The sequence below is a fragment of the Myotis nattereri genome (assembly GCF_964212035.1).
Source record: "Myotis nattereri genome assembly, chromosome: 13".
Lineage (NCBI taxonomy): Eukaryota > Metazoa > Chordata > Mammalia > Chiroptera > Vespertilionidae > Myotis > Myotis nattereri.
Window position 1 is genome coordinate 60,156,567 of NC_138088.1, and position 10,037 is coordinate 60,166,603.

Consider the following 10,037-nt stretch of genomic DNA (forward strand, 5'->3'; position numbering starts at 1 on the left):
CACCCAAAACCTCTGCTTTAAAGCCCGAGGAACAGCCGGCCGGCGGGGCTCAGTGGTTGAGCATCGACCTATGAACCCGGAGGTCAGGGTTCGATTCCCAGTTAGGGTTCGATTCCTAGTCAGGGCACAGGCCCGGGTTGCGGGCTCCATCCCCAGTGTGGGGCGTGCAGGAGGGAGCCGATCCGTGACTTACTATCATTAATGTCTCTCTCCCGCTCTCCCTCTCCCTTCCTCTCTGAAATTAAAGAGAAGGAGGAGAAGGAGAAGAGGGAGGAGGAGGAGGAGGAGGAGGAAGAGGAGGAGGAGGTGGGGAGGAGGAGAAGGAGAAGAGGGAGGAGGAGGAGGAGGAGAAGGTGGTGCCTACAAGCCAGGAAGAGAACTCCCACCGGAAACCACCTGCCAGCACCTTGATCTTGGACGTCCCGCCCTCCGGACTCCGGGGAAACGGAATTCTGTCTGCGGTGTTCGGTGTTCGGCTACGGTGCCCAACCAGAGAACCAGCCCCTCAGCCCCGGCGGGTCTGCTGCCCCAGGGCGCACGCTGGCCTGGGGGGCCTCGACGTGAGAATCCGGGAGGTCAGGAAAGCCCGAGCCGGGCCAGCGAGGGCCCCCAGGGGAGTGACTCCAAGGGATTTCAGCACCAGGGACAGGCGAGCTCTGGGATAGGCCAGGTTATCACCCCTCCCCCATCGCCCCAAACCTGGGGGACAGGGGCCTCCTGCAGGGCCTGCTGAGGCCTCGCCGCTGCCCCTCAGGAGCCCGTGGACACGCCCCGACTCCTGCGGCCGCACCGCATCTGTGAACTGACCTTTACCTCGTCCTGGCGGGCAGGGACACACTCTGAGCGACAACGTCGTCGCCTGTGCAATTACGTGCATCACAGAGCGGGTCCCTTGCAAATCACCCCGGGCCTCGCCCATCTGCTGGCAGTCGGCATCTGCCGGGCGCTCACCCGGAAACGATGGAGCCTCTGGTTAGTGTGGGGCGCAGGAGAGGCCGGCGGCCACCGGGCTCCTGGCTGACCTTGGCGTGGCTGCTGCCCTCTCCGCTGGCCACAGGCCGCGGGGGAGCTGGCCGGGGCAGGAGGGGCCCCGACCAGGCCCTCCCTCGGCGCCTACGGGATCTGTCACCCGCTGACCCGAGGCCCTCTCCTCACCGAGGGCCGAGTCCCTCTCATCCTGCAGGGCCTGGCTCACGAGCCCCTTCCTCCAGGAAGGACCCCGACCCCACCCTGCCTGGGCAGAGCCATGGTCCTCTGCGCGGCTGTCAGCCTCTGCGCTTGGCATCAGCAGCGCTTGGTCCTTCCTCTGCCCCCACCGCTCAGGGCTCCCTCCGTGTTTCCTGAAGCACCGCCCATCCCGGTGCCCGGGCACAGGCGCTGGGCGAGCGTCAGAGCCAGGACCGCCCCTAGGCAGCCCTCGCCCACCAGCCAGTCAGTTCTCCAATGTGCACGCCACCCTGGCATCGCCACAGAGGCCAAAGGAGGCTCCTGCCAGGGGGTCAGGGGCTGCAGGGATGGATACGAGGGGCTGTCAAGTGAGCGGTCCAGGGGCCCCTCAGGGGCAGGACCACGGCGGGCTCAGAGCGTTTCGAGGGCCCACAGGGCCTGAGGCTGCCGGGGAGCGCCTGCCCTTTCCTGCATCCATGTGGCCTGGATGCCCCAGACCTCCCCCCCCAAATTCATTAGGCACGGTAGCCAGCACCCAGCACGGCGATGCTTTACTGTGAGAGAGACGCTCCGAACTGATTCAAATTCCAAAGGAGAGGGGCCCACGAGAAAATCCGAGAACCTCCCGGGCACCCAGGGAACCTGGGGAAGGAGCCCCACGCTCTCAGCCTACCACACACTGTGCCCCCCACTGCCCCAGCTCCTCCACTGCCCCGGCTCCCCCACTGCCCCGGCTCCCCCACTGCCCCGGCTCCCCCACTGCCCCGGCTCCCCCACTGCCCAGGCTCCGTCTCTAGGCCTCCCTGGCGCAAGGTTTCCCAGGGATGGCTCCAGCCAGGGGATGGAGGGTGGGCCTGGGCACTGGGGGCTGCAGATGGGAACAGATGTGCCAGGGAAACGCTCCACTGTGGAGCCGGAGGCCAGGTGGTGGGTGGCGACAGGAGGCACTTCAGAGTGATGCCCTGGGCTGCATCTGGGCTCCGCCACTTGCTGGCTATGGAGCCTCCGCAAGCTATTTCTTCTCTGGGGCTCAGTTTGCTCATCTGTAAAATGGGCATGATAATAGCACCTACTTCACGTTGTGAGGATCCAGGGAGGCCTGCAGGGGCCTGCACGGGCCTGGCCCACAGGAGGTGCCCACTGAGTATTGAGAACATCTGCCCGTGGGCAGGGGGCAGGGAGGAGTCCACTCTCCCCGCCCGAACCTCTCACGGTGGGTGGGAGCGCTTGCCCACCTCACCCCAGGCAGCCACCCCACTGCCAAGGGGACGGGGCAGAGGGTCTGGGAGACCAGGCCAACTGAGACTCCAAACCCCCACCTCCCACCCAGGAAAAGAGACCCCGCAAGTTGGTGGAGGGAGAGACCTTGGCTGCGTGGGTTCCTGGGTGGAGGGGCGAGCCCCAGCTGGCAGATCAAACTTGAGGCGACAAATGAGAACAGCGTCCAGAGGGGAGATGGCTTCTCGCTCTCACAGGGGAGGCTGCTCTGCCTGCTTTGTTGTTGTTGTTGCTTTAATATGTCTTTATTGATGTCAGAGAGTAAGGGGGAGAGAGACAGAGATAGAAGCATCAATGATGAGAGAATCATGGGCCGGCTGCTTCCTGCAGACCTCCTACTGGGGATCAAGCCCGCACCCCGGACCTGTGCCCTGACCCGGACTAGAGCCCATGGTCAGACAAGGCTGGTTTTGCACTAGAAAAACACCGTCATCCACGCACACAGGGGCACCCATGTAGATTCCAGAGGGTCCGGCCCAGCTCCAGGCCGCAGCTCAGGGCCAGGGGGGCCAGGCTTAACCGCCCCGGGACTGGGGTTGGCACCTTGCACATGCCCTGGGCTGGGCACCGTGGGCTGGGCTCCTGGAGTCCTTGAGTCTCAGCCATGACATGTGGTCACGGCAGCACCTGGCCCCCCCGCTGGCGGCTCTCCAGGGCTGGGCACTGCAGACACACGTGGGCCCGCCCTCCCTGGCGTCACTGTGGGACCCTGGATGCCAGGGTCTCTGCTGAACCAGCTGTGCCTCCCCTTTCCCTGCAGGCGCCGCCCCCTCCAGCTGGCACGGTGGGCAGAGTTCAGAGTCTGGACAGAGAGAGGAGGGAACAGGAGGTGGTGAGAACACGGTGGAGCCCTGGCCGGCCAGTGACCTCGGGGCAGTGATGAGGTCACACAGACACGGGCAGGCCCAGGGCCAGGGCCTCAGGGAACATGTGGCTCACCTCCCCGGCCGTGGCCGCCCCCGTGCCTCCGCCCTGACCTGCCCGCGCTGGCCGGCCCGCGCTGCCCTGTGAGCCTGGGAGGCAGGGCAGAGAGACCCGCTGAGCCCGCAAACCTCAACGTATGTTTATTCACAAACACAAGTCGGAATCCCCGGCAGGGAGCGTGGACGCCTCCAGAGGCCTTGCTAGATGCAGAACCCAGGCCCGGGGTGACCCACCCTTCTCTAGGGGAGCAGCCGGCCCTGGGGAGGGCACCCACCCTCCTGCCTCCGGGGCATCTCTGAGCCTCAGGTTCCTTCTTTTTCCACCCTTTTCTCCTCTCTTTTAAAAAAATACATTTTTATGGATTTCAGAGAGGAAGGGAGAGGAGGAGAGAGAGAGAGCAACATCAATGATGAAAGAGAATCATTGATCAGCTGCCACTTGCAGGCCCCCTACTGGGGATCGAGCCCACAACCTGGGCCGGGGCCCTGACTGGGAATCAAACCGTGACCTCCTGGTTCACAGGTCCCTTCTCTGTGAGTGCGGCAGCTCCCTGCTGGCCCCGGGGCCACGGGAAATGGCCCTGCGCCGGCATGGAGCTCGGCTTTGCCATGACGGCTTCGCGAAGCATCCCTGGGGGAGTGGGGTGTGAGGCTGTGGCAGCTGATCTGTGAGCTGCGTGAGTAACCGGCCCCGAGGGCTGGCTTCCTCCCAGAGGCAGCAGCGTCGGGTAAACCTTCCTTGTGCCCCAGCCCCACCCTGGCTGCCCCCCGTTTCCACAGGGCGGCCCTCCCTGGCCACCGAGGTGGGGACTGAAAGGGCCTCTCCCCCAGGATGTCCCTGCGTCCCCCCAGGCAGGTGGGCTCTGCCATCACCCCACTCCAGAGGCAGGCGGGCCGCATCTTTCTTTCTCTTCTTCGCTGTTGTTCACTTTATCTTTCTGAACAGAAGTGATTTCACACACACGATTCTACGGCTTCTTCACTTGCTGCGGCAACACTCATGTCATAGGAACCAAAGTCAACAGCAAACGGAGAGACCTCACTCCTCACAGCCGCACACCCCATCCCCTCGTCGCCTCCCGAGGGACACGTGGCTGCCCCCCACCCCCCACACACACCCCTCAGCCGTAAACATCTGCACCAGGGGTGCGGCCGGCTTCACTAGTGCATTCATCAACACACCTTCAGCCTTTCACCGACTGGCTCAGAACCAATGTTACAGATGTGAACATCAGAATATCACTGCTCAGCCCGGCCGGCGGGGCTCAGGGGTTGCGCACTGACCTGTGAACCAGGAGGTCAGGGTTCGGTTCCCGGCCAGGGCACAGGCCCAGGTTGCAGGCTGGATCCCCAGCAGGGGGTGTGCAGGAGGCAGCCTATCGATGTTTCTCTCTCATCGATGTTTCCATCTCTTCCTTCTCCCTCTCCCTTCCTCTCTAAAAATCAATAAAAACATATTTAAAAAAAATAACACTATTTAAACATTGCTCCTTTGTTTGTTAATTTGGGGTTCCCACCCCGATTTCATTTGGGGATAAGAGTGTGAACCCCCTGGATTGGGATCTGCGGGGGATCTGCGGGGGACTCCGGGCTCCTGTGACCTGTGACCCTTGAGCATCAGGGCGGGGCAGTGAGGGGTGATGGGACCACGGGACTCAGGAAAGGAGGGGCACCTCTTACTCCCTCTTCACTCGCAAGGAAATGGGGGGGCCAGGCCTGGGAGGACCCACCGTGCCCCCGTGAGGACATGCCTGAGACGGGAGCCGCGGGGATCGGGATGTGGGATTCCGATATCCGCCCACGAGTGGGATGTTTACGGGGAGGAGCCACAGCAGTGAGATGAGAACACAGCCCGGGGGTGAGGGCCTGCCCCGGCTGCCCGTCCCATCGGCACTTCACCCCCACAGGAGCCGGCAGCGAGGGAGACAGGACAGGACATTCTCCCCAACGCCCCTTGTCCAAGGTCCAGGCTGAGTCAGGGAGGTGCCCGCTGCCTAAACAAACTCAGCCCAAGGCCCGCCCCTCCGAGAGCCTCAGGCCCGGCTGGCAGGTGCTGGGCCCCGTGGTGGGGGGACGGATGGGGCAGGCGGGCGAGGCTCCTGGCCGCCCACGGTCCCCAGCAGGGGTTCCTCCTGGGACCCGTGCCCCAGGGCTGATGGTGCCCGCGTGGCCAGCACCCGGGGAGGTTAGGCCTGCGCCTGCGCCTGCCAGGCTTCAGACAGGGTCCCAGACCTGCTGGGAGGGGCCTGAGTTTACTGGGGTCCCCGGCTTCGGGTGCACCCTGGGCTGTGAGGGGGCCCCCCTTGGAAGGAGGGGCTGCAGTTGGGGTGGTGCCAGGGAATTGCTTTATGAGGCTGCCTGGGCCCAGCAGAGCCTCCACCTTCCGGCCGCGGGCAGGGCCAGCAGATGTGCTTTAGTGGCCGCGCCAGGAGGCAGGAAATGCCCGGGCCTTTCACATGCAGATGCTGGGGGTGCTTTGTGCTCCGGCAATGCCGCCAGATCGGCCCTGCCTCTGAATGGCTCTCCAATAAAGCGCCTGCTGGGGGGACCCAGGCCGGTTACAGATGTCCCAGGACCACGCCCCCCCTGCATCCCAGGGCAGAGGAATCACCATCCCCAGCAGCTCCAAGAAGGGACCACGCTGCCCGGGAATGACAAGGGGCAGAGTCACCGTGGCCTGGAAGCCTGGCCTCCTGTCCTCCCATCTGGGGCCCTGCTGGCCCAGAGCCCTCTTCAGACCCTGGATCTGCGAGGCCACACCCCCTGACTCCCCATCCCCCGGCCTCTCCCCCTAACACCAGCCTTTCTGGGTGCTCTTTACACTGGTCGCCCCACCGGGACAGGCAGCTTCGGGGGTAGGGACGCCCTGCCGTGCCCGCTGCGGTGTCTGTCGGATGCAGAGCCCTCAGTAGGCACTTGCTGGGTGTGGTTGGCAGGGAGAGCCGGGCTCTGCAGTCGGGCGGATGTGGGCGAATCCTGGCGGTTCCGAATCTCTGAACCTCGGCCCCGCTTTGGAAAGAGGTGGACACCCACGTCGGGGCTGGCTGAGAGGGTGGGTGTGGGGTCCAGCACCTGCGTGGGACGGGCAGCCTCCCTCAGTCAACGGCGACTGCTGTATGGTCGACAAGGTTTTAAAGAGCAGCGTTTATCCTCCCCATGGCTCTGTCCCCAAAAAGGTGGAACTTCTCAGGAAGTCAGAGGATGTCGCCACAGAAACCTAGGGAGAGGCTGGGGGTGCCCCTCCGCCTGGGGGGTGCCCTGACCGAAGGTGCTATTTGGGAGCCTGTGGTCTGGTGCTGGGAGCTGGGGTGGAGGCGAGCTCTCCCCCAAGACCCGCCCCCCCCCAATCACACTTGTCCCCCAGGCACTTCCTCCAGTTCCATGACTTCAAAGCCAGCCGCACACATCAAGGCCACAGAGCGGAGGTGCAAAGGGACCTGGGGGGGGGGGGGGCGGGGGCTGCAGAAACTTACACCAAGCGCCCAATGCCCAGCACTATTCGCCTCGCAAACAGGGCCTGTTCCAGAAAATCCCTGGTAGAGTCCTTTCTGGGCTCAGCCACCACGAAAGGAAATACCGTGGCCCCCCATACCTGAAACATCCCAAGGAAAACCCCAAAGCCTCACTCCACCTCCCAGGCTGGGCTCCACCCAGGCCCAGGCGACCCACCAGCCTGTGGGGACCCATCAGCCTGTGGGGCGCCTGAGCCTGGGCACAACCAGCCAGGATGGGCCGCGGGCAGGGCCTCGTCTTCACAGCTGGCGGGAGCTGGGGGGGCGGGGGAGGGAAGGAATGTCGGGGGACCCGGGGGACACCACAGTGCAGAGTGGTCCGAGTTATGTGGGTTCTGGGGGACTCAGGGCTCTGTTCTTGCTTCTACATTGAAATGTATTCGAAGCTTAACTCCCACGCCACTCAATCTCAGTGAGGGTCCCTGCTCCCTCACCCAGGAGGCCCCGCGGCCCCTGCGGTCTGCTGGTGCCCCCTCCCCGCCAGCCCCGCCCCGCCCAGCCGCACTCTGCCACCCTCCTCAGCACCCTTTTCTTCCCGTCACTATGCCAACCTGGCGACTTGGTTACTCGTTTGTGTCCAGGTTTACTGCCCACTCCCCCTCCCGACATGAGCCCACGAGGCCCTGTCCGCCTCAGTCACGGCCCCGAGGTCCGGTCCCCCCAGCAGGCAGCTCAGTGCCCTCTGGCCCGTCCCCACAGGTGCCACCACCTCGTGCTCCTGCCTGTGGCAGGGCCAGCCTGAAGCTGACCCCGGGGAAGACGGAGACGGAGGCGGAGGCCATGCAGGCACGGACCTGGCCCTGAGGACCTGTGCCCGCTGGGCCCAGGGAGGCACCCAGGCCTGGTTCTCTCCTGGGCGCCACGTCTCCCTGTTTCGAGTTCCTGGCCTCTCAGACACCGCAGCCGGGCCTTGCCATGCAGGACCATGTGGTCACTGTACGGACAGGTGAGGTGGGCTCTCTCAACCGCCATCTACAGGTAGGCAAACAGTCCCAACCAAGTCAGGCTCCAGGCACAGGTCCCCCAGGGAGTGGCTATGGGAGGCCAAGTCCTGTGCAATTAGCCCTTCCCAGCTGCCCGTCAACATCATGGCAGCACTGGCCTGCGATGCCCTGGCAATGACAAAGCCCAGGTCCAGCGGTGCCACCCGTGGTCCCTGCATGTCCCCCTCCTACTGTCTAAACAGATGATCAAATACAGTCCAGCTGCCCGGCTGGTATGGCTCAGTGGTGGAGCATTGACTCTTTTTAAAAATACATAAAATTTGTATTGATTTCAGAGAGGAAGGGGGAGGGAGAGAGAGAGAGAGAGAGAGAGAGAGAGAGAGAGAAACATCAATGAAAAGAATCATCGATTGGCTGCTTCTGCACGCCCCACACTGGGGATCACAGTAGGAATCTGAGCCTGCTACCCAGGCACGTGCCCTGACCAGGAATCGAACCGCGACCTCCTGGTTCATAGGTCGACGCTCAACCCACTGAGCCACGCAGCTGGGGGAGCATGGACTTCTGAACCAGGTCAGGGTTCGATTCCTGGTCATGCCTGGGGTTGCGGGCTCGATCCCCGTAGGGGCGTGCAGGAGGCAGCAGATCCATGATTCTCTTTCATCATTGATGTTTCTCTCTCCCTCTCCCTTCCTCTCTCTGAAACCAATAAAAACATATTTTTTAAAAAAACACAGTCCATGCCCTAACCGGTTTGGCTCAGTGGATAGAGCGTTGACCTGCAGACTGAAGGGTCCCAGGTTCGATTCCGGTCAAGGGCATGTACCTTGGTTGCGGGCACATCCCCAGTGGGGGTGTGCAGAAGGCAGCTGATTGATGTTTCTCTCTCATCAATGTTTCTAACTCTCTATCCTTCTCCCTTCCTCTCTGTAAAAAATAAATAAAATATATTTTAAAAAAACAAAAAGAAAAACACAGTCCCACTGAATTACAATGCCAGTCACACGTAATTCAAAGTTTCCTGGTAACCACCTTAACAAAAGTCAAAAGAAACAGATGGGATTAATTTGATAGATTTTATTTAAACCTAATGTATGCAAATGATTATCATATCAACATGTAATCAATATGGGCTATCAGCCCAGCGTGGGTTTGACACTGACGGCTCATCTCTACAGACTGACCACGGCCCAGCGCTCAGCACCGCGAGGAGCGAGTGGCCGCCCCTGGATGGCGCAGCTCTAACCCCAGGGCCTGTGCGCGCCCCGGGGCGCCGGTCCGGATCCTCCCGAGTCGGGTGCTCCGGGCTCCGGGGCGGGGCGGGGCCAAGACAGCAGCCCTGCCCCAGGCCCCGCCCCTCCAGGCCCCGCCCCCGCAGCGCTCAGAGCGGCGGGAGGCCCGGCGCCCACGGCGGCCAGCGCGGCCCACTCACCTCGCCACGGCCTCCACGGAGCCGGCGATCGGCCTGCCGCCGCCCTCGCCGCTGTCGTACAGGACGCCCGAGATGTCGAGCAGCACCCCGCGCACGCCGGCCAGCCGCTCGCCCCACGCGGCCATCGCGCCCGCCGTGCCACTGCGACTGCGTGCCCCGCCCCGGGCGGGAGGCTGCGGCTGCGCTCGCCGCGCAGGGGCGCCTGGGAAGTGTAGTGACGCGGGGCGGGGCCGGGGGCGGGGCCGAAGGGGAAGGGGCGGGGCGGGCGCTGCCTTTGGACTTGGGGGTCACGGGCTCCCCAATGGGTGTCTTCTCCGCAGATCAGGGGATAAAAGTCAGACCACATCCGATGCGCGCAAGGACACAGCCACCTGCAAAGGCAGCGAAGTCAGGACGGGCAGTCCCAGGGCTTCTCTCTTCCTCTCCCTTCCACTCTCTCTAAAAAAATCAGGGGAACGATACCCTCGGGTGAGGGTTAACCAAAAAACTTAACAATGACAGCAACGAGGGTTACACTGGCGCGAGTGGCAGCCTTAGAGCAGTGGAGGGGGGACCATTGGCCACACAATCCCGCCAAAATGACGCAGCACTGAACGGGGGACCTGCCAGAAACTGTGGCTCCTACACACGGACTGAACGCCTACCCGCTGGGCTCAGTGGGCTCTGGGGGTGCAGAAAGGTGTCGGGGTGATCATTGCTCGGGCTCCAGAGTGGGCAGAGGACAAGGCGGACACCTTGGGATCACCGGCCAAATGAGCCAGTAGTCACAGCCACAGGATGG

The 10,037-nt window shown here is 63.2% G+C and overlaps 1 protein-coding gene across 1 annotated transcript in view; it reads right to left on the minus strand.

The window, feature by feature from the left end:
• Positions 1-9,403, minus strand: part of LHPP (phospholysine phosphohistidine inorganic pyrophosphate phosphatase) — a 39,231-nt gene extending 29,828 nt beyond the window's left edge. Inside the window, exon 1 of the mRNA XM_081105063.1 lies at positions 9,257-9,403. Coding sequence (XP_080961189.1) covers positions 9,257-9,381 — 125 coding nt within the window. The 5' untranslated portion in view covers positions 9,382-9,403. The remainder of the gene's footprint in view (positions 1-9,256) is intronic.
• Positions 9,404-10,037: the final 634 nt, after the last annotated feature.